At 29.2% G+C, this 27036-nt stretch overlaps 1 protein-coding gene across 1 annotated transcript in view; it reads right to left on the reverse strand.

Moving 5' to 3' along the window:
• LOC108767846 (sodium-independent sulfate anion transporter) overlaps positions 1-9676 on the reverse strand; it is a 10575-nt gene extending 899 nt beyond the window's left edge. The window contains 9 exon segments of the mRNA XM_018517919.1: positions 979-1143; positions 2380-2525; positions 3582-3722; positions 4567-4728; positions 5536-5697; positions 6607-6751; positions 6983-7203; positions 7716-7911; positions 9449-9676. Coding sequence (XP_018373421.1) covers positions 979-1143; positions 2380-2525; positions 3582-3722; positions 4567-4728; positions 5536-5697; positions 6607-6751; positions 6983-7203; positions 7716-7911; positions 9449-9676 — 1566 coding nt within the window.
• Between the last annotated feature and the right edge of the window lie 17360 nt (positions 9677-27036).

Genomic DNA, 27036 nt, shown 5'->3' on the forward strand with positions numbered 1-27036 from the left:
ATATATATATATAGCTATTGTAGTTATATATTGAAAGCAAAGTTAATTTTTAATAATTTTATTTATGCTCTTCTTAATAGATATAGCAGGATCCTGGCGAAAATAAAAATCGAACTATAAATGTAAGTGCAAAATGACAGCAGCGTAAATGAAGTTTCTAGGAAGCATAAATTGGAACAGAACAGCACGTAAAAGAAGCATTTAAGAAGTAAATAACCCTTTTAAGTTCACTGTTTCAATTTACACCTTCTGAAAGTTTTACTACGCTTTCATCGCTCTTCTTTTTTATTTGACTTATGCTACAATTTTTATTTTTGCCAGGATATTGCTAAATAAATGTAATTAGGAGATTTTTAAAATTAAGAGAGAGATTCTTACATATAAACATATAATTCCATATCTTTCCCTAAGGAATTACACTTCTTCAAAGGGGAAGATAAAAATTAAGTTTTTATTTTCTAAAAATATTATAATAAGTATCCTTTCTATTTGTGAAAAAAGTTCGCTAAATTTCATTTTTCTAACTTGTCCAAAATTTGAAAAAGAATGAAAACTTACTTTTTGATTTCTCCTTTGATGGAGTATAACTCCTCAGGGAGGATATATAAAAGTATATATTTATATGAAAAACTCTTCTTAATTTTTGGCAAAAAATCACCTCTTAAAATTTTTCACTCTTATTTAGACACGCTCTGTATCATTGCTAATGCATCATTCTTTAATGTATATAATTCTAATCGAATCATTTATTTAATGATCTTAATACGTATATCTCAACAGCTCTAAAGTTTAACTGACAGCAAAATAATTAATTTTAATCATCTTATTTCACTCGAGAGATACAGATAGATATTGTTCAGCTATTATCGTTATTTCCTTTTGCTTCCGTTCTTTTCTCTGAATCTTTCGCTATTTTAAAGAAGCATTTTATATTGATATTAGTATCTTTCAAGAACACCAACAAAATCTCATATATACCTCAGCAACCGTAACGTCGAGCCTCTTCAAATTCTTACAGTCAAGTATTATCATGTTGCATGAACTTTCTCCAGAAACCTTCATTACAGTAGCACGCAGGCGTTCTGCTGCTGGAAAGGCTATTGCTTCTTCAGGTACGATGACTATTACAGTTTCCCCTTCGATCTGTATTTAAGACAAGAAAAATAAGGTATCATCTGCTCATCATATCAATGAGTTGTCATTGTACAGTAAGAAAATATTCCAGACCATACAGAAAATATATTTAGAAACGATATTTTTAAATTAGCTATTTGCCGATTTAAAAAGATCTGTTATTCATGTAAAACAACATTTGCAATTAATAGAATAGATTTGTAAAATATATTGAAAAGTCCCCTTATATCCCAGTAAACAATAAATAATTATAAATATAAATATTTTTGAAATATAATTATATATCCCTAACCAAAAAACAAAACAATCTAAGGTCCGATTTCATAATATATGGTTATTTAAAGATTAAAGGTGAATGAATTTCATTGATGAATCTGTTGGTAACCTTTAATCTTTAGGTAATCATATATTGTGAAAATGGACCTAAGTAGCAAGGTGTTTTATACAATAACATCTTATAGTATAATATTGTAATTTATATTTTAAAAATTATATTTTATAAATATAATTTTTTATTACACACAAAATAACAGGAGAGTTTTTGATATATTTTATAACTGTACTTTATTTACAAATGCAAATATTGTTTTGTTCAAAAATATTTCCATTTTAATATGTTTATTACAAAAATTTCCATTAATGTGTTTTCTCGCTTCTGGCGTCATCAATCTTAATATTCGTAGTGAGTAGGCAGAAGCCTTGATATAATAGAATTTTTTTAATATGAGAAAACAAAGAATTTGTTACTGTAAAAAGAAAAAGCAGAAATATCGAGAAATGTATTGATTTCATCGTTTCACATGCGGCAGATTAATGTGACAAGAAATGATAAATCTCTAATTACATTTAAACGATGACGACATAATTAAATTGGATTAAGATGGAAATATAGCGTCAGCGATTTCAGAGAACAGCACCATTTGTGCGTCGTAATAATATCTGTTGAATATATTTCTTCTCTTTCATATCGATCGTGTCAAAAGAATAACAGCTGTTATATTTCTAAACATTGAAATTACTGCGAACTGGGTGTAAATATTACCCTTTGAATAAAATATGCAAAATATTTGTTTCAGCACATATATATAATAACATAAAATTTTTATAAGACTGTTAGATAATAAAAAAATTAGGTGAATAATGAGAGAATTAAAAGGTGATCGTAATTTAATGTTAAATTAGCGGTATATTAAATTATTTGATATGGATAAGGATCATCTATTAATTAATCTGTTATCACCGTACCTGTTCAATTTTCGTCTGAATGGAAGGATGCGTTGAGAAATATAACAATACTACAAGATTGGCGACGATGCCAATTAAGATACCGTACTCCAAGCCAAGAAAGATGCCTTTGACCAACGTCAGCTTCATTACAAAGAAATCGATCTCTAAAAAATTTTACAGAGATGTCTTTATATTATTATAATCTTTCAAAATAAGATTAAATTCATTTTGTATGATATATCTAGTATGTTATATTTAGTATACTTTTGTATAACATCTATTTTTTAATAACATTCACTATTGCCATTCTTTTTCGGTTTTCTGCCGTTGAATCTCCGGCACTCCGATAGGTGAGAAAAATCTCCGACTAATCACTCTAAAATTTTGATGGCTTTTTTGTGAAAATGATAACATAGTATAAGAACAGTGGCATCGATCTTCTTGTTTTGAAAAGATATTTCCAGCAGGAAGGCCATAAAAAAGTTTTCAACAATAAGCAAGTTACAATCTCTATTATGGTTGTAAATTTCTGGGAGGACAATGATAGCTGAAAGATAGCAACCGTGACCTACTACATTTATTTTAATTATGTTTCTGTCAGATACCTTTTTTAACGATAATAAATTTGATAGTAATAAAGTTTCCATTTTAATTGCTCGAGCAAAACAAATCGCACCACAAATCACGACAAGATTAAAATGACGTTAAAACGAATCGTTACTAATTGAAAAATTACTTTTAGTAATTATTTTGTAGCCATTGGATGTTATCATGATAATTTGTATTCTGCTTAGATAATAAGGAATTTAATCTTTTAATATCCTAATTCGATTTGTACGCGAAATTATTAAATTCTGCCCACGCAGAATAACGTCGATGGCATTTGCAAATGGGCGCATATCGCCAGTTCTACGAAGCTGCAGATGAGCTCGAGATGACGCGACAAAAGTTAACGGGAACGGAAAGCACTGCTCCGTCTTAACAATAAATGCCACCAAGGGTGCGCTCGAGCATTATTGTTTCACGCGGGCTTTTTGAGAACAAATGCACCGCGAATGCATCCCGAGTGTGGGTGGCGCTCGCTGACGCCAGCTCCTTTTGTACAGCGTGGACCATTGACGCCACGTTGGTTAGACCGCGCATGGGTGAATCGGATCAGCCAGAATGAGAGAAAAAGAGAGAAAAAGTGATAGAGAGGAGGAGAAATTTGTGAAACTTACTTCTGGCACGCCACAGCAGCTTATACGTTGGAAAATCGAGCATGTAGTACATGGAATATATGACGAGACCGGCCAGTGTCGCCTTCGGTATGAAGCGAAAGGTAGAGGTCAAGAGACCGATCGCGAATAACACCAGACTGCCTGAAAAGGTCACGTTGTCATAATTAAAGATGTATTACACGCATTTTTTGACAAAACGAAAAAATTATAGATTTCTTTATCTGTATTTGAAAGTATAAAAAGTTTGAAGACGATTTAGAATGTGGATCAAAATTTATCTGAATAAGAAATAGACATGTTTTAGAATGCGTTACTATAGTGGAAGACAGGGTGGACACTCCCGACTTTACATTGGTTTTATTGCTTGCTGACTCTGCGTTGGCGTGTTCGCGGCGGAGAACTTTAAGAAGAAAATTTTATTTAACCTATATAAAATTTTATTATTAAATATAAATATTGATTTTATTGAATTGTTTCGTATGTATAACATATGAAATATTCATTTTTATGCGGAAAATATAAATTTCCAATTCTAGTCACTTTTTGCAGAGACTAAGTATACATTTGATACATCTTAATTTAATAAGCACCGTTTCGAAGAAAAAAAAGAAATATTTTCACACTTTGTTAAAAAATTAAACTATTTTTGCTACTCCAATTTTTCAAAAGACAACGACCAAACATATGCCTATTTTTTTGTTTAATTGTGATTTTATGATAAAACTATAAATTCAATATTTACGATTTTTCAATTCCAAAATTTGTATTAAATAATATTTTATAAATTTAATAATTATAAAATATTTTTCAATATTATCAAATAGTCGGAAAATATCAATTTTTATCAAAAAGTGTAACTATTTTATTAATTATTACGTAGCAGCTTTCAAATAAGTTTTTAAATACATTTACGTAGTCGAGTCGATTAATATTTAAATTATGTTGAATTTGAAAGTGATAAAACTTTTGTTTACCACTCATGTACCTGTAAATATACCTCCCAACGGAGTTTTAACGCCCGACGCATGATTGATGGCCGTTCGTACGAAAGATCCTGTAACTGGCATCGAGCAAACGAACGATCCGAAGATATTACAGGCTCCTAGAGCGATTATCTCTTGCGTGATGTCCAAAGATTCACCTTTTGCTAAAATAATAATCCTGTTATTACCCCTTTGATTAAGTAAATTTGATTTTTATAATTCTCGAAAATAAAAATATTCAAAGTTATCAGAAAATTAGACTAATAGCAAATTGAATCATTTGTATTACACAGATTAGTGCTTATTATATAAGAACTGCTATACATGAAATTAGTAAAGTTATAAATATAAAAAAAAACACAAATATTCTAAACGATTAATACCCAGTGGTATGAATAATGATATACTGTCGCATTATTTAACAGAATATACATATATTATTTCATTGTCAAAAGAATTTTTCATGTTGCTTGAAATTCTAAAAAATATTTACACTTAAAACGAGATAAATATACATCAGACATTGAAAAGAGAGGAAGCGACCATTCTGAGTGCAAAAAGTGCAAGCAACACGAACAGATCTAAAATTGATTATATTATGTTACTGCATTTAGATGCTTTAGGTATAATATAAAGCAGCCTTTATATAACATAATCCAGTGTAGTGCGAATTTACTATAAGTAAACGAGCTAGGAGAAATATGAATGAACTATTTGCTTCATGAATGCAACAGCCTCACTTCGTTTGCGCTCATTTATTTGAAATAAATTCTACTTTGTACGAACAAAAAATGCTATTACGTCGGCAAGAAATAATAAAATTACACGTTTTACAGTAAAAGCATGACATGTTAAACGTATCGTATAATAAACGCACTTCATACGAAGAACTTTTTTTGCCATAAAGCTTTTATTCTCCAAAAATGTGCGAAAGCGATATTAGTAATTTGATACAGCAATAATTTAATTACCAAAGGCTTTTGCAACGGCAATGTGCATGATAGTTGATACGACTGGTATTGTGAATAGCGTCGTTTTCATTGCAGTAGTCATTTCCAGAAAATTGTACGTTAGATTGTGAAAGGTGGAGAACGGCGGAGATGCGATCGATGGCAAACCTTGCCCTATTGTGCCTGAAACGTTTTGTCTATTATTCGCTTTCACGCAACCTGCTTTGAAAAATATATTTTCTCACGATTTCTGTCCATATAAAGCAAGACTGTTTTTTTTTTTAACATTACATCGAAATCTTGGAACAAGAATAAGCTATTATAGGCCAAAGCAGTTAGCACACACTTTTACATAACGCATAAGAGAATCAATCAGATCACTAGAAGTGGAGATAAAAGATTCTGATTGGTTGATTCTTTTATGCATTATGCAAAAGTCTGTGCTGCGCTTTTATCTCATTTCGCAATTCCAAGATAAAAAAAAGTTATTTTTTTATTGCAATGATTGTACAACATTGGCTGTGTTTAGCAGAAAAAACAACTTTGCAACTGTTGTAAAATTCTTGAACATGATTAATTTATACATTTAGATCCAATGAGGAACTAAGGACAAAACTAATCACATTAAAGAATTTTACAACAACTGCAAAGCTGCTTTTTCTGTTGAATTTGCAGCCATTGACGAATCTTATTTCAAAGAATAGATATCATAATTAATAAATAAATGTTAATAATAATTTAAAAGTTAATAAATTCCAACTAATTTTAACATCAATAAAAGTATATGTAGAAAGTCGATCTCATTTCCAGATATTAAAGGAGATATTAAAGATGTAAATTTAGATTAATCAACAGAATTTATTATTGCAAATTTATTTCGCAACGCGTAATACCGATAATACAATAAATCTTTTACATTGAATTCCGTAAATTTGAAATTTATAGAGAAATATGAAATAAAACGTAATTGATTATAATTATCTGGTGACTAATTGCTGCGTTTAAATGCCCAAACATATTTTATAAATCCGGTAATCTTAGTCGTAATAATTAAAAAAAAATTAATATTAGACAAATGATTTAGCTACTCACCCGTTAACATAAAAGGCTCTAGATCGTTAATGTAGATAATATACGCCATGACAGTGCCTATGATTACAACTAATGTATTGCGGAACAGACCAAGAAACCATCCAATTTTTTGCAAAACTGTTCCCGTACGCTGTCCTGGTATATTCTATATAATTAGAAAAAATAAAATTTCTTTCTGTTATATAAAATTATCGCTTTTTTTTTGTAAAAGGAAGATGTTAAAAAGGGCTGATTTTTATCTAAAAAGATGTAAATAAAGAAATATGTTCCTTTTGTATTTTTCCCCTTTTTTAAATATTTTCTTTTAAATGGAACGAGAGAATTAAATTTTTAATTTTAAAAGAACTTGCACTTTCGATGCTGATAGAATTTATACCTTGAGCAAAATTAATGCAATGATTGTACCAACTCCCAACAATGTATCCGGACACCGGATCTCATTACGATACTTATAAATTGCGCACACAGAATCCAGAAAACTTTCGGCTGTATGGCGAATGCCTAGTAGCGATTTAAATTGGGAAAACGCTATGTTGATCGCTGCGGCTGAAGTAAAGCCAGTAATTACAGGAAGCGATATAAAATCCAGCAAAGACCCTTAAAATGAACAAAAAAGATGCACAATGTAGCAACAATATTTTGCCATTATCGCATTTAAACTCTGAAATGTCATAATACATCACTTTCTTATTTATTGAAACTTTTATTTGTTGACAACTGAAAAATCAAGATTCTCTGCAGAAAAAGAGTAAAACTGTTTTTCAACTTCGACAGAAAATGATTGACTAATCAAATAATATCGGCAAAATAAACATATTTTAACTTAATCAATTGTCATTTTTGTTTTACAATCTTAAAATAATCACAATCTTTATAAAATTGTAATGATTTTTTATGATGTAGTTAGTTCACTTTTGATGATTGCATTGATACGATAACGTTTACTTAACTCATTCATGGTAATAATACTAATAATTAAAAAATCATGCATTTTTTTGAGTTGTGTTTTGAAAGGAACGTATTTATTTTTTACTTTTAAGTTGTTTACTTTTAAATGTTTTAAAGGGAACGATACTTATTTTTACTTTTAAATGAATAAAAAAACATACCTAAATGAAAAATTCCTAAAAGCGCAATAATGCATCCTTTCAAAAAAGTAATTAATATAGCCATATCAGCACCATATTTTTCGACAAAAGGATAAATCATGATGGCCATAATAACTGTTGGACCAATAGTGACGCTTTTGCACGTACCAAAAATGATATATGTAAATGATGCCATAAATGCCGCATACAGTCCGTACTATAAAATACATAGAATGTCATAATTATACACAGAGAAATAAAGTACGACTATTTTAAAAAGATATCACTTAAATTAATTAAAAATCGTGCACATACAAAATCTTACAATTATCGTACAGTATCTTTATAGCGCATTCTAGAGGTAGATATTATTTTTCATGTTATTTCTCAAGTATGAAACTTTTATGTTAGATTTAATTATTCTAATAACAATAATTGCTATTACTAATCAGTTGCGCAATAAAGAAATTTAATATTATAACTGTAAATGCAGTATCAGATCGATGTGCGCATAATTACGAGCCTAAGTGCTTCTACGCGATATTACTGGCTATCTTTGATCGAGTATAATTAAAAAACTACCGTGACCTTGACATTTTCGTACTAGGATTTTTTAATCTGCTTTATTTCTAGAATACACTATAAAAATGCGGTGGTTATGAGACATTCTGTATATCAATATCAGGAATGGTAAACAAGTAATGCCGTTACTCTTATCATTATTTTTATAATAATGACTTGGTCATAATGTTCCAATTTTTTTTTTATGGCGATAATGGTAATTAACTAAAAACTAAAATTGGGGAAAAGTCGTTTTTTAAAAGTAACTTGTCACATTCATTGAAAAAAGATATTACTTATAACGAGATAAAGTAACGAGTAAAAATAACGAATAATGAAATTATTTTTTTCAATAAATAACGCGTAATGGTGATAAGTTACTTTTTAAAAATGATTTTCTTATAATCTTAGTTAGCTATTATTACCGTCATAAAAAATGGCAACATCATTTTGTTATTATATCGTTAGTATAAAAAGTAATGGTAAAAGTAACAGTTTCCATCCCTAATCAATATCTTGGCGAAATTTTTTTTTTAATCATTTAATTTTACAACATTTTTATATACGTTTCTAAACTTTTTACAGAATTTCTATATAATTTTATAACTTTTTAAATAATTTCTCAGGTTTTTTATCGGAACTGGAACACTTTTTGGAAATGTCGAGAAAGTCTACATCTCTTTTAGAATTTTTTTATATACGTGAATTCTGAAAATTGTGAAATTTCTCATTTTATAATTTTCGACGAAATGTTGGAAATCTAAAGAATAAAATATTTTTCAGAAACCTTCATAAATTTAAAATATAAAATATTCTTAAAAATGAACATTTCTTTCATTAAGATAATTAACTAAATATATTAAATGACATCGATAGATACCAAAAACAATAACTTTGAACTAATGTTTTTATTTTACGCATCAGTATATAAACGTTAAGAATTTCTAATATTATTTCAAAAGTAAATTCCTTTAAATAATACTTTGATTTAAATTAAACAGAAAGTATTTTTGAGTTATGCTGAATACAGACATATTTGTTGTTACTTCTTGATTTACTTTCACCGTCAGAGTTACTCTAAAAAATTCCATTTTATCCCTCTGAAATTTATAACAGAGGAGCGTTTATATGTGCTACGGGATAACTCGATACACGATTAATGCGGCGGCCGCTCTCTTTTTCTTGATATTTACCTCGGGATTTAAACCAGCGAGAGCACCATAAGCAATGCCTTGCGGTACAGCAAGGAGACCGACCGTGATGCCGGCCAATGCGTCTTGCAAGAACCACGTGGGTCTGTATCGCGACAGCCAGTCAAGAACCGGCAATCTTCGCACAGCATATTTGCTGTATTTATTTTTTTTGTACCACTTGGCCACTAAAAGCAGATTGAACTTTATTTTTTTTTACGATGCATGCATTTTTATCACATATGTGTAATGCCAATTGAAATAAGGTGTGATCAAACGTATCTTTTTCTTTTTTCAAAATGTTTTTACGCGGGTGTTCTTCATGAGATTAATATATAACAATTTATTAAAGAAATACATTAATATTTCACGATTATTAAACAAATTTTGTCAAAATATTGGTTATTTCTTTCATTAATCTATTAACATATTTTTTATGTACAGCGTATGATTTAATTAATTGCATATTCATTTTTATAACAAATAAAACTGATTAATTTCTTAGTCTAATACTTTATTAAACAATCGCAATAATTTCACTTGAAAAACTACACACTATATAATGGAAAGTTGTTACAATATTCTGATAGTATTATTTTATAAACTTAAAATACAGACCAAATTGAAATGTATTATATTATTTATTACTATAAACTCAACATTTTTAAAATTATATATTATGTTTAAGATTTTTATTGATTTTATTATGCATTACATTTTTATTTTAAAATAAACTATATCCTTTATTTTTAATTTTTCTAAAAATTAAGTTGCTAATTGATTAATTTTTATAGGTTTGTTAAATTTCAAAATATTAAAGAAAAGAAAAGAAATTTATTGGTGTCTAACACATTATATAAAAAGCAATTGCGTGACCGATAATAAAGGAAAATTTAGCAAATTCGGTTGGATTTATTAGTGCATATTAAAGCTATTGTATATTGATTTAACCTGTGTAAAAGTAAAATGTAAATATTGTGAATTATAAAATACAATTTTATTTAACAGTACAAATAAACTGTATTAAGGATGGTTTAATCCGTTTTTACGTTTACATTAAACACATACTTTTACATCAATTTGTATACGACGGCTTTGATGTGCACCAGTGTGCACTGAGTGCATCCAACTGAATTCGTTGTAAGACTAAGTTCCATTACCATCAGATATCATTTTATCCTTATTGTTTGCAAAGTATTAAACAAAGATAAAAATATGCGCATGACATGTCATACACGTGCAACGGAACGCAACTTAAAACAATATACAGAAAAAAAATTCAAATCATTTACAGGGGATTAATATCGTATTTTATGAATTCAATTTTAACTGTCATCTCTCTATATATAGCATTACTTACTCATAAAAAATATCCACTTAGTCCTTCAATTGAGATCTTGATACAATGAAATAGTAAGAGCAACACGAATCCCTAGTGACTTGTTGATGAAATGCTCTCCAAATCTGTACGTACAGAGCAATGCAATCCACTTTTGACGGGAAAAATGCAGACGGAAGAGAAAGGAGGAAAATAAACCGTTCTGTTTGCGATCTCGTTTGACACAACTCGAAGCCTTTGCTTACTCACTTTTGTGTCATCGTAAATTGTCCCGTTTTGATCCAATAAGCTATCTTCTTTAAGTTATGCAAAAAAATGACGTTGTCGTAACAATTTCGCACAGTTATGTGTTTTGTTCTAAAAACGAATGATAAGCAAATTCCTTCTGGACTCCTTTAACGCTGATAAGCATTAACTATTCTTGCGAACACAACAGTGTCGAACAATAAAACGTGTTCATTTAAATTTAAAACAAATGAATAAAATGACTTCTAAATAATCACCAAAATTACTGATCACAATTTGCTACAAGTGTTACTATTATGTAAATTATTAACTATATATATTAATTAATGAAATAATGTATAATTATATACACATTAATTATATAAAATTAAATTAAATATTGTAAAAGGTTAATATTTATTTCGACCGATCGAAGTAAGAAACAAAGAAATTGTACGACGTATATAAATTAAGAAAATCAGTGTGATTTCAATTCAATAAATTAAAAAATTTTTTATTAATTGCTGATTTAAGTACAATTTAGATTACTTTAGCATTTTTAATTAAATTATCATTTTACAACGTTTAATTTTTACCTGTACTTCACACGTATCATAAAATGTATAAAAATATCCAAGATGATTAATTAAAAAAACTTTTTTTTCTGTATTATGCAAGGTACAATTTAAAAGAAGATAGACTCATTTAATGGAACAACGTTTTATAGCTGAACCGTATGACATATACAGCGTACATTCAGTATTAAATGTGAGATTTCATTGACAGATGCATGCCGACTCAGTGCGCTCGGCTGGACTGAGTTCCGAATTAATAGTGTATTTAGTATTATATTGTCAAATCAGCGTTATGTAAACGACTTATATCACTATCACTGGGTGTTATTCCTTTTTGGAAAAATCATTCATTACCGAGTTGTATAATTATAATCACGACTAGCCATGCAGCTGCACAGTCGAGTCATTGACTTTGAAATACTTATCGTATCCTAAAGTCCATTTCTCAATGGAGACACACAATATTTCAACACAGAGATATTCAAGTCGGAGTCTGGTTATCAGTTTGTGAAAATAAAAATAAAATTACATATTATGTTCTGACTCGAATGGGCACTTTATACGTCATTCAACATAAAAATAGACTATAACTGAAACGTTGAGAAACACGATTCCTTTGAGTTCACTTTCTTGAATAAATACTCTCACTCGTGAATCGCGATCTAGTGTTCCGATCGAGTCGTTGCAAAAAGGAAAGCTTCAACTACGCACTTAATTGATATGACCGATATGAAACCGGCTTAAACGTACGGCTGTTTAATTGCACAAATATCCGCCGGAGTTACAGTGGAACTTGGAATGAAGTATAACAGCCGGTTAGAAACTTGCTTTATCGCAGTCTTCTCGAGAACGACGCGGTTCTGTTTCTGCTTCCGATCCTTTAACTGCGGATGGCAGTGCATTACTGTCCAGGAGGGGAGATCCGTTATATTACACTGAATTCACCAAAGACTTTGCTACGCGCAATGAAATTACTGAATTTTATTCGTTACGTAATATCCACGCTAGCGAGTACATTTAACTTGTTTATAATGTAATTGCGAATCTACTGTATATTATAACTGTGCTATCTACGATAGTTTCACGATAATTTCGGATTTTATTAGATTAATAGCGAATTTGATACACCGGTGCACATTAAAGTCATTGTACACTGGTTTAATCAGTTTAAAAATAATATGCAAATATTTCGAATTATAAAATATTATATAAATTTTACTTAACAGCACAGTAAAGTGTACTGGGAATTTTATGATTTAATCCGTTTTTATATTTAAATCAAACACAGATTTTTATGTCAATTTGTATACGACGGCTTTAATGTGCACTGAGTGTCTTCAATCGGATTTTCTATAACTTTATGTATAGAGATAAGCATGCAAAGAGTGCAATTAGCAGGGTAATTACACTGGGAAAAAAATGCTGTTGATTCAATTGAAGTCTATATATTACGGGCTGTCACTAACATAAGTGATTCATGTAACTATACTTTTATTGACATAAATTATTATTTCAATAATTAAGGCTTTATGTCAATCAAAATATACATAAATTAATTATTTATATCAGTGACAGCCCGTAATATAAACTTTAATTGAATCAACAGCATTTCTTTCTCAGTGTAGAAACCTACATTATAAGAGAAAAATTTTTGACGTTTGTGTCTATTATATGCAATCATACACAAATGTCAAAAACTTTTCTCTCAATCGCGCTCTGAATTCTTTATCCCGCGACAACGAGCGCCAAGTTTTCCCTCCCGTATAAAAATTAAGTGTAAAAATTACCCGATCCTCGTATCGGTTTTTATCTTCGTTTCGAACATCAGCACCGTACTCGACTTCTCACGCCGTTCTTATTACTCCACTCCAATCATCTACATTTTCGCGAAACAAAACATGACGTTTTCCGCGGAGTTGTTGGCGCAACGGAGAAATTCTGTCCGCTCGGATTCCATAAATCGTGGCCGAATATCGTTCTGGCTCGCCTTTTTCCCGCGAGGACGTCGCGGTGATAAATCATCACGGCTTGCCACCTCGATCGCGTCGTTTCGCGCCACTCCGTAGAAAATGCGCACGGCGAGAGAGCTCTCGATTTCTTTCTCGGTGTTCTGATGTCCTCTTCCCCACAGCGGGGGTGATGTGTCGCACGACGCCACCGGGGACCGAAGGACGAGCAACGACGAGGGTGCAACGCCTGCGCGACGTCGTCGGCGTGCGTTCACGGGGGTGCCGGCGATGAATGAGCTACCGGCGCTCCTCAGTGCCGCGCGAAACAGCGAAACTCGTCGTCGCGACGCTATTCCGTACGCTAATAAAATATAACAACACACACTATTGTATCGAGAGAACATTGTGACCTTTCGGAACTGGGATCCCACTCGATTCAATCATAATGATATTTCGGTCGATGAGCGCAAAGTTTGAAACTATTTTATGCCGTCGATAAGATAATCTCTGAGGTCATTAAAAAATATATCAGCTTGATTTGCAACAGAGGTATAAATTGCATTCGTCATTTGTCAGTTTGTTACATATTCACGGTCTGAATTTTTTTATTTTGCAAGTATTAGTTCAGCTATCAATCTTCTCTGAGATAAAAAATCTGACTGGTTTTAATAAATCATCAAATGTAAATTGTGTTTGTTGTCTGTCGCACTGGATTGCTAATTTGTCGACATTATTTCATTATAAAACTGATGAAATCATACTAATTAAATATACGAAAACCTAAGAATTTTATTTGAAACCCATTTCATCAATTATTTTATTTGATCACATAATTTTTGTTTAATATGCAAGTTTCGATATCATTTCTTATTCAATACAGATGATTCATTAATTCTCTCTAAAATGTTCTTCCATTTTCCAGCTATTTTTAAATTATTAATCTCGTATCATAATTTTATATTGTTGCGCTTTTACATCGAAAAATAATACATAAGTATTTATAGCATTTATCAATGAGATATGTTTATTATAATTACTATAAACCGATAAATGTAACACTTACATCTTTTAATTGAGAAATTTAAAAATCAATGCAATTATTAAATCACATTAAATAATCCTTAAAATTGAGAAAAACATATGTATTTTAATTTACAATGCTTATCTAATCACATACAAAATTTTAATTAATTTATAAATAAAAGACTTACGCACGCGCGAGATTTTTTTGCATAATTATTATTTTTACGTCTAATATTTATTCGAAAATTTACAAGTTACTATTTTATGACTCCGCTTTTACTAAAACAATAAATCTTTTCTACATCACTAAAAATTAAAGTAAAAGTTTTGACAATTTAATGCGTAACAACATTCAATAATTCATGAGTAATAAAAGCTTCAGGCAAAAATGTAGCTAATGTTGATTTTAATATTAATAATAATGTTCTTCGATCACACAAGTGGAAGTTCAGTAAGATAGTAGCAGAAAGTGATAAAGAAATATTGGCTTCGTATTTCCAAGAGATTTAAGTTATAAAAAATGTTATGTGACGTAGGTGCCAAATCATTAAATTTATAAACAGTATAAATTTGATGGAAGACGTTACTTAAGTTCCGTTCTTCTGAATCGTTGTGCTACGATCCACTACGGATTTACAGTGACTGCCGACAGCATCGAATGCAAAGCGCGCAAAAGAAACGCTTAAGGAATGCTTACGTTCAAGAAAATAATCACGTTCGAAGGACAATGTGCGGAACGTAATAATGGATGTACGACATAATTTCATTTTACGTCGTTAATCATTCCCGTGTGTCGCCGACAAGAAAACTGAGTGGATCAAGACATTTCTTGCGTGCGATTCCGAAGTAAGGATTACTAAGGAAGAAGAAGAATAGAAGAAAATAAAGCAATCAACGAAATACTGCAAAGATTTTGTCGTAATGGTGATACAATATAGATCGTTGTCCGACAACAAATACAGTAACGACCGGTGTGATTACGAGAATAAATTTGCACGCGGCGGACAATTAGATCGGTCGTTACCGCAGTGCGCGTTAATGCAACATCCGCCAAAGTTCCTATGCACTCAACGAGCCACGACACGCTAATAAGACAGTCGAAGAGAAACGAGGAGATTTTAATCTTAGCGAGTGGCGTGCCCGCCTTACTTCACCTGCCGTGCTATTTGTCGGCGGAGGAAATTCATTAAGGCGACTTCGTCCATCATTATTCCGTGCGTCGCCGCGACAAAGCGCATCGGTGACGAATTAGTGGGACGGTGGTGCAAAACGTGCAAAACGAAGGTGGTAAATTGTCGTGTCGTGCCACGTCTCTCGTCTGCATCCAACGCGATCTCGAAATTCCTTCGTCATGAGCATCCTAATGTACATTGTTCAAAACGAGTATAAGGGATCGCTGGGGGAGACCGCGAAGCAAAACGGCGTAATGGCACGTACGCAAATCGATTTTGTCGGCCAGGACACGACGAGGTGAGCCAGATTTCTAAATACTCATAACTGGAATTAATATTGTCAGATTAATTACGACTTGATTTATTTTCCACATCTATACCTCCTGTTATTTGAGGTATTAGTTTGGTTCGCTCGTTCTTCTTCCTCCTCGTCTAATACAAGGATTTCTATATTTACATCTGTCGTATATATTATTCAATATTTATACTAAATAAACCTCAATTATGTCACTTTGTTAAACTGTATTTATCTTATAGAAAAATAATAAATTGAGAATCTTTTAATCCGAGGAATATATCTTTTTAAAGAGTAATATGCTATGTGTTCGGCATGCGTTATTCTTTTTGTAAAAATTTACTGCGTCATATATTTTAATTTTTTTAATATAGGGTATAACTTGTCCCTATTAATGTGCCTTTTAGCCAACTTGCTTATTACTGAATTAATTATTAAATATTGTAGCTTTAATTTTATCTGCTTGCAATCAATATCGGTTTTTCAACTATTTTTTTTTCTTATAATATTTCTTTAATCTAAAAAATGTTAATACTTTATAATGTTTTTGACAAAAATAAAAAACATGTTTTTGTCCCTATTAATGAGTCCTAATTAGTGAGTCCTCCAAGCGACGATGGTCCTATTAATGTGCCCCCAATTTGTGTGCCTATCCACATTTGACTCATTTTAACATATAGTTACTAAAACAGGTAATAAATTTAAGCTAATTATTTAGGTTATATAATATTACATAAATCATTATTTCAATGTACGTATTACTGGATTCACATAAATTCCTCATATCTTTCGAAAAATATTTAAAATACTTTAATACTCAAAAAATAAAATATTATCTTCGGTATCGTATGCATTAATAATTTAACTTAACAAGAAAAAATATTTTTTCTTATTTATTCGTGCTATAGTTTTCTTTGACTTATCGAAATACAAAAGTACACACTAATTGGGACAGTTACTATATTATAGAGTCTTAAATGCGCGCGCAATCCGTGTTTTCTCTTTTATTATACATTATTTCTAAACAAAAGCGTGTGACATTTAACTAGTATTAAGACTTCTATTGCATCACTGTATATTAAATTATGACTCCAAACAAGAGAGATAATAGACGCCTTAAAAGTAACATTTAATATTCGCGTACATGAAAGCTTTAACTTTACTACAAGTTTCAGAATAGAGAATATTAGTTTTGCCTCTATATACTTCTCACATGTTTAAAAAAAATTATTACAATACAAATTAATGTATTGTGAAAATTCAATAGAAAATAACATGTTGATATTTTTAGTGACGTTTTATTGACGTTATTTTAAGACGTTATTTCACGTCGACTTGCTATTGGGGAAGTTACAAAAGTTATAAGAAGATAAAAGGCTAAAGATGATACAAAACGTCGGAACAAATATAACGCTACGAACTTCAAACTTTAAGCAACTATAACTTCGTTAAAAATAAACGAAATTTAAATTTAAAAAAGGATTTTAAAGTTTAAAATTTCTATTTTCAAAAAATCATTATGTTTTTTTGTTTTTGAGTTTGATCATTTTCACTTATAAAAACTAAAAATATGAACTATAAAATAAGAGATTCTTTTTATTTTGTGGGCCTGTCACGTACTATAAAAACTTATAAAAATTTACGATTTTTTAACGTGAAAACTTAAAATTTTCATTATAAAATTTTTTTTTAAATGTTCCTAAGATTTTTTGTTACTGACTTACCGCGGATTAAATAAAAGGAGCATTTTAATTTTGTTAGCTCAAAACTCCATTAAAATCATCGCACCGCAATTCGATAAATAAATTCTTAAAGCTAAAACTTTGCTATCGAATTGGCCAATTTTTTTAAAAAACGTAAAATAATGTTATGAACTTTTATTCCGAGCTATAGATAATAAAAAGTATAATTTATAGACACAATATTCTACAAAGATGATTTTTCGCCCTTTTCGGCTATTTCTGAGAATAAAGTTATAAAAATATTATTAAATATATTTATTTATCGAAAGCAATATTATTTTATAGAAAACAGATATTTCTAGTTTCGATATTGCGCCGCGCAATACCGTAATATTTTCTATCGATATTTTTTTATATCAAATTCTTCTCTGTATTTTGTTAAAACTCATAGAATTAAAATTTATAAAGAATTTCGCAAATATTTACATGACAAAATGTCACGTGTGTAAATCTTTATAATCAATTGCGTATATACTTTGTCATAAATAATTATAAATAAAATAACTATAAAAAAGAAATAAGTGTTAACAAGTGCAGTGATTTCCTTTAACTTTTTCTGTACTTACTCAATAAAAACGAACATGGAAAATTCTATTATTTTTCGCAATTTGAGTCGTCCCTCGAAACAACAATTTTTATATAAATTATATAATTAAATATTATTAAAATATGAATAATAATTTGGATAAATTAAATAATTAAAAGTAATATATATATATACACTAAGAAAAATGTCCGTTCAAAAAGTAACAAACAGATATTTCCGATTGATTTTGATTGGATTTATAAGACTATCGGATCAAAATCGGATATACAGGACTATCCGATGAATTTGATCAGATAGTCTTATAAATCCGATCAAAATCAATCGAAAATATCTGTTTGTTACTTTTTGAACGGATAAAGCCCGGAAATTTTTCTCAGGGTAGTAATCACACATACAAGATTAATAATTTCTGGAGTTCAAAACTAAATATTTTAATTAACGGATATATATAGAAGCCTATTCATAACTGTTCATAAAAGTCCCGGAATCTATTTCATGGAATTACATATATCATTTATACCGAAATTTAAAACAAATTATAATAAACCAGAGTATTTTTATATAGAATTTATGAGGCTATAAGAATCATAATTTTCAGAATAGGATCAGATCCTAAAATTTCTAACGTCATTCACAGATTCTGTGGAAGATTAAGATATATAATTCGGAGACTCGGATAAGCAGTGCTTAAGACAGTCACATACATCTCACTTTAATTTTCCAATATCAACATAATTAGCGTTATATCTACTCTTCCACGGTCATTACGATTTATCTGCATTTTAATTAATATATATACGGAAAAAATTTTCTCTTAAAATTTACCTGAAAATATGATAGTTATGAGACAACATTGTATTTTGAAGAATTTTATGTAAATCTCTCTCATTTACTAATAAAATTATAATAAAATATAAAATAAGTTTGATTAATTTTACTGAAATGCATGGTAAAAATCTTGAAAATTGTATTGTATCACAACTACCATATTTTCACGGTAAATTTTAAGAGAAAATTCCTTCCATCTACTAATGTACTGTCCTTGTGTACTTTAAATCAACACTTATATATTTCTTTATTTTGGAACATTATTTTTATTTATGTGACAAGTAGCGGTAATATAGAATATAATATTTCAATAAAGCATAACGGCTGTAGAAGATTTAATAAAATAGTTTCATAATTTTTTTTTATATTATTTTATTAAAATTATTTCTATTTTATAATATTTATTAAACAAATTATTGAAATTATAAAACATTTAAATGTTAATGAATTAAATAAGATATCAAAATTATTACATATTTCATCCCTATTCATGCATATTCGTTATTACCTTCGATATTTGTAATATCATTTGAAATTGCTAGAAAATTATTCCATTATGCTAATTTGATTCAATGATTAGTTAACTATTACGTGAAGAGTCATTCATTTTTTTAGAACCTGAATTTAATTCCAACAAATTGCGAGATATGGTTAACCAATAGTATTCCAACTTTTATCTTTTCATCACTTTTTATACTAGTTTTAAAACTTTTCTACGCGGAGTAATTTTGCATACAGCTGAAATTGCTTGAGAACAAATGGTGCGTTCATTTGTAAATGATGTTCTTCGAACCTTTAAAATAATATATATTTATCTACTTTTTATGTTCAAATTAATTTTATCTCAACATTTTTATTTTTATGGCATTTGCTATTAACTTATTATATTATATTTATATTTGTCTTATTTATTCAAAAATCAGTTGTTAATTAATATTGATTAATAATCTCAAATACTTTGTATTTACAAATTCTTTTGTATGAAATTTAAAGGTATAAATATCCATTTTAAATTATTTCAATTTTTACTTAAAATCATAATTTGAATTTATGTTTTTACATAGAAACAAAGAAAGGAGTTTGAAAAATTCAAAACATGATTTTTGTTTTAACCACAAATTTCTATAAAAGTCTGTGATTTTAACACTATAATAAGAGTTTTTATATAAGTCTTATAGTAGTCTGTGATTTCAATCTCTTCAGATTTAATATTAGAAAAACGAAAATATAACTATAATTATCTCTTTTGACTCTCATTTACAGTTAAATAAAAATAAAATAGTAATAAAAATTTTTAATTTAAGTTACAACATAGTAAATTTTGTAATTTGTTCGTGTTAAATCTTTGTTCTAGATTCTAGAATATATTTGTAAAGTTTTTCATTTATTATATTTTTTTTTATACGATTTTATTATCTAGATATCAAACGTACGTTTGATTCAATTTCATATAACGTATAAAACATATTTTTGAATAACATTTTTTTATGAAATAGAACTTTTTTATTCATAGAACATCAAGTAATGACACTATGATAGTGTCGTAACCATAGTAGAGTTTATCGGGTTGTCCTACGTAAACTGTAGATAACTCTTTGACATTTCAAATCGGACAGATCCATTAAACCGTCAAACGTAATATGACCGCTATTATTTTTTTCCATGCACGCGAATGGGAATATCGCAAGAATTTATTTTTCGAGAGAGATACGTGTAGAGACCTAGTCTTGCACATAATTGAATTATCAAAAGAAGGAATTATATCTCACATCATTTTATAACTCTCAACAATAGAGTTAAATTAAAATTGATCTCGTTATCAAACTTTTACATTGACAATTAGTCGATAATTGCTAGTAATCGCATAGCTATTATTAATTACTTACTCTATTAAACTTGAATATAAGTTTAGTGAATAGATTTACTTAATACGCAACATGATTAGCGATACTTATAGATACAGGAATATTGATTCTTACTTCAACATTAATAATACAGTATAAAATCAATTTATAGTTGTATAAATAAATATTATTATTTAATGTGATATATAATATTCATTTTATAATAATTTACATTTGATGGTATCTTATGAAAATACTTTTATCTCAGAAAAAGATTCACGGATATAAACAACCAAGTAACATTCAAGAATTTAGAAATTTACCGCCTAAGAAATGTATGTACGTAAAAAGGAAATTCTCAAGAATCTAAAGACCCTGGAGGATAAAATGGATTCGCCAAAGCATTCGACCTAAAGCATTCACTTGTCAAAAAAATTAAACGCTATTTATAAAGAAAAGTATCCTAGTCGTGAAAAAGTATTATGCCAACTAAAATGTAAATTGCGTACTTTAACAGAAAGAAGAAACATTATTTACAACTAAATAACAGAAATTTATTAAGAGAGGCCAGATTCAACTGTCACTTTATGAAAAATGATTATTACTTATTACTCTGTAGAACAAGTATTTTTCTTTTCTTCAAATATCTGTTTTTTTTCATATTTTTCTACAATTATTCAATTTAGAATAAAATGTTAATACTTTATGTCCCAAAAAAACTTTAGTTAAACAGGAATTGAAAATTATTTCTTACTGCGTTAAATTTATAATGTCAAAAATTATATCTAATTTATAAGTTATTTTTAATTATTTCTATACGTTATCACTGCTTTTACTCAATATGACGTTAATTTAACAATTAAAACAGTAAAGTTGAACAATTTAACTTAAAAAAGTGTTAAGTTTGACTGAAATTTAGTTTATTATTACTAAGTGCACACGTTAATATGGACGTTGTTTATTTTGAAACTATAATTACAGAAATGGATTTATATTTTAACACATATGGAAGTTAAAAATAACAAAAAGTTATTTAATTCAAGAGTTACTATTATATCTAATAGTACAAATTACTATTCCGACTTTAATCTTTCAATCAGAAAATATTTTATTAATCTCTGGAATGCTGGAATGTCAGGTGCAAATATATTAAAACGTTCACACGCTGTTAAATCTATAGTGTCAAATTTAACCTAAAATGTGAGTCGCCACTGCTCCAAATAAATATATCGTTATTTTTTACTAAAATGATAATTAAATTTGACACTATATAATGTTAAGTTGATACTGTATAGTGTCAAATATAACCATTGTTTCAGTAAAAAATAACGATATTATTGAGTAGGAGCAGTGGCGACTCACATTAAGTTAATTTGACCCTGTAAAATTTAACAGAGTGCACACGATATAAGTTATTAAATTGAATACGCTGCACGGTGCATTTCACTTATGTGTTTACATAGAACGTTTCATTTTTTTGACTTCGATCGCACAGATATTCCTTACTTTATTGCCGAATCATTCGAGTTTAGAATTAATTATTATAGCTAATATACCTACTTCTATCGCGTCAACTTCTCTCGTTTCGCTTTTTCGACTTCGCTTACACCAGTTTTCCGCCAGATGAATTTAATTACGGCGTTTTAGTGAAACAATTAGAATTCAAAAGAGCGGGGCGCCTACACTGATTATCTTGGCGAAGCGCGCAATTAATTCCGCGCGCACCACTCCAATCATTTTTGCAGTAGTCATACAGGGTTTCGTGTTCCATCCATGCAACGGCACGTCCTCGATCTGCATCACTCGTGATCGAGAAATCTTGAAGGTAGATATACACCAAGTCTCTTCAGTATGTAAATTGGTAACAATTGATTTGCGCTCGTTTCGATGTATGTCTGCCATACAAACGTTTGACTTATGATATCATGCGAATATCTGCATTAATTGCAAGTGATATTTATAAAGATAAGTGTGTATTCGTCATAGAAAAATAGAAACGTAATTATCTTACTAATTATTTTAAAAGTATTTTACCTCTAAAATATTAAACTTATTATTTATCTATATGATGGATACATTAATGTTTATTATTTTATTGTACAAAATAAAATAAAATTATTTGTTATTTATTACGCAATAAAACTAAAACTTTCGGCATAAAATTCAATATTAAGTAGAAAATCATATCATAAATATTTGTACAAATATTTATGATATGATTTTCTACTTAATATTGAATCTTAATGCAAATACCTAAGATCAAGATCACGATTGGCGTAATTTATAACCAATGAAGATCTATCGTGCCATAAATTCTCCATTTTGTAGCCTGCAGTCACGAAATCAAGTTTATAGTTATATCGATCAGGAACAATACAGATATTCGGAATGTCAGCGAAATGATGCCAATCAATGATATTGATATTTGTTTACTTAATAAATATTTGCTTATTTTGATGTTCGAAAAATAATTAAAGAAGTTATCACCAATTGATCATGTTTCTTTAATCACAGTTAAAGAAATACGGTTAGCTTTTATCATAATTATAACATTTCTATTTAATTAATATATCTATAACATATGTCAATTAATTCAAATATCTCTGAACTTTTTTCCAAATTTTATTATATGATGATACTCGTAATAATGCATTTGTGGAATCATTTGTGAATTCTAAAAATATTTTTCTAGAACTATTTGTCTTCAAATCCTCGATTTAGCTTACAAAACTATCAAATGGTGATTAATCTACTATCTGATATTCGCGATATCCGGATAAAGCACGCGTAAACCTTTATTTACGAGATGATCTAAACTTTAAAATCTTTATATGTCGGCTATATAAAATGACAATGCTGAATATGGCGAAACAGCTTTTTCGCATACACGAGGAAATAAATTCACTGTATCATAGTCAACGAATACGTCGCGTTTACGGAAAATAATCAACACATAATTAGCGAAATATTATTGTTATCGGAGAATACTGTTAGATTAATTAAAATTATATATACCTGTTATGCGACTGACTTCAAAAGGAAAGGCCTGGACTCGATTTTCTCTAACCATTTAAATCGGTTTCCCCGCTTCACTTCTTTTCCATTTCTCTTAAAAATCTGTCTGGATATCTTTGCTCATGGTAAAAAGTTATGAACGAAGTTAACGACTCAATTCCGCGAGAGGACAGAAAGTATAAAAAGAATACACACGGGACTTCTGGCGGATGTTTTACACCTTTCGCCAAACCAACCGGAATTCAAAATTATTATAATCAGAACCTCGTAATTTTTTTTCCACGAGCGTCAGCTCGAGATTTAAGAAAATTCAGTTAAAGTCTGAAAGTTATAAATTGTATATAACTAAGGCGGTAAATATAAGGAACTTCTTTAGAAAATAATACACTTCAAACTCTTACTTGATATTACAGAATAATTAGAACCACCTATAAACTATGTCTGCAGAATGGAATTTTTTTTTAAGATAAGATAAAAGCATAAACAATTCGTCTTTTCACTTATTACTTTGCATTTAGTTATTATCATATGAATAAACAGTAAAGAAGTAAAAAAGTGATATCGCCAATGTCGAGACCTTCATGAAAGCATTTTATAATAGTTGCCATCGACATACATAGAGATATAAGATAAATGCAGGTACAGAAATTTTTTATTGTTGTACGTACTACTTCGCGCATCTGTAGTTAAATCTGTATAATCTGCATATCTCTGAAAATCAAGTAGTTATAAATGCAAAATTTCTTTAGGGAAACTTTAAAAGCTATGATCATGAATAACTTTAAGATAAAATTAATCAAAAATAATTAAATACCGAAATTAAAATTAAGTACTTAGATTTAATTAAATTATATGTATATACTTATATAGAGTAAATGCATCTTCAAATATGAAATTGATTATTTCCAATTTGCTTGTTCGATGTATTTGCTTAATGAATCAATAATATATTTACATATCTTGTTAAATCATAATATCAAATTATATCCAATTTGGGTTATTTTTAATAATTTCTATAGAACGGTATTGCTCCTATTCAATATGTCATTAATTTAATTAGAACAATGGAAATGAACAATTTAACTAACGAAAATGTATTAAATTTGACTCAAATTTAGTTAATTACTTACCAAATGCATACGTTAATATCGACGTTCTTCACTTTAAAACTACCCACAGAAATGGATTGATTTAGATTTCGACACATATAAAAGTTAAAAATAATAAAATTTAATTAATTCAGGAGACTAGGTTGCTACTGTTCTCTTTTGATATTTAATAGTGTACGTATAGAAAGGTTATTACTAAAAAAGATATATAATGTCAGATTTACATGTATGTCAAGTGTTACCTAGATCTACGCACAAAATTATTCAAATCGGAAATGCTTACACTGCGATCTCGATAATAAATTAAATTTGGTATTAACCCGACATCTATTCGGAACATGCGCGGTGATTTGATGTTACATAATTACCAATTAATTATCTGCGAATTCGTTTAGGGATTACATTACTTGAATTGCATAATTAAGCTGGTTCTATCGGCTTACACTGAACTTGATCAAGTGGAACGCTAGAATATCAATGAAATGATATTATAGGAAATTATATAATAACTATGTATATCAGCTATGCAAATATTATTCGCTGCATTAGTGATTTCTCCTCAAAAGTAATTTCTCCTCAATATAGAGTATGCTTGCTTCAAAATCAGTCCATTCGTAATAAAATAGCAATTATTTATATATATATTTATCCTTTTGATTTCGTATTATGACCAATTCCTATACACTGTCTCTAAAATTAGTTACTTCCCTACCCCCCCCCCTCCCCCTCCACACATTTAATTCGCCTAACTTTGCATGGAAGATGTGATACCAAGTTTTTACGACGCATTCATTATTCGCGCAGGTAGTGTAGGCAGTCGTGTGGGTAGCTTGTTTGTCGGATATTACACGGAATATAGGTATGGGTGGAAACAAGATAAATCAGTCTCTGCAGGATTTCGGTGGGTTATGTTCCTAAAGACTTAATTCGTCTTTTGGGGGCCTTCAGAAGATCAAATATCCAGGGAGTAAGATTGCTGATATTCTATTTCCGAGCGAATGTTTTATCAAATATAGAATATTTCTTCGCAAAGATATTAACTCATTTGATTCATGTTTACTTTGTCGGAGGTATAAATAATTTAATTAAGAGATTAAACAATTTAAAGAATTATTTGAATAATATACATATTTATTTTTTATAAACGTTAATTCTTAGTTAATGTTTAAAAAATGGAAATTTTCTTTCTTTATGTTACTTGTTTAGAAAATACAGAATAAAATTAATAAAAAAGAAGATAGTTTTCTAATTCATTTATCGTAAATGTTTTTATAATAAATATAGAGCCTATATTTTTTCGTTTTGCAAAATTGCATAATTCTGTCACATAAAACTTCAGTGAATAATACACTTTTCTACAAATATAGCTGTTATAATTATTTTTACAAATTTTATCTAATTAATATTTTTTACAGTTATATATTTAAATTAAACATTTAAAGAAATATTTTCTAGAAAACAGAAATATTAGGTATTACACATGCTTCAAGATAAAATACTTATCCAGTCCTTTAATACTATAAATACACAAGAAGAGAAAAATCGTGTTAGAAAAGACTTCAAATAAAGACATTAGTCGTTACGATGTTAAAGTTTGGTGATTCATTTTAAAACGACACAATGCTCAAAGCAATCGAGTACCGTGATGAAGTTTTAAGACAACCAACATCCAATCTGTGATAACTCCAGATAATCCTAATGGAAACTTCGTAAAATTTAGTGAGATAGATATATACAGGTATCTTCACCTATATATATAAAAAGAAAAAAGAATACCACCTCACTTGTATAGAAAATGATCCGGCCATAAATCGAATAAGATTTGTTTCTCTACTTTTGACTCATGACAATAGATTCGACCAAGAGAGCAATATCTTCATAACAATATTATTTTTTCCTTCATAGCGACAGAGAAGGAGAAGGTAAAA

This window comes from Trachymyrmex cornetzi, unplaced genomic scaffold (genome assembly GCF_001594075.2).
Source record: "Trachymyrmex cornetzi isolate Tcor2-1 unplaced genomic scaffold, Tcor1.1 scaffold73, whole genome shotgun sequence".
NCBI classification, from domain to species: domain Eukaryota; kingdom Metazoa; phylum Arthropoda; class Insecta; order Hymenoptera; family Formicidae; genus Trachymyrmex; species Trachymyrmex cornetzi.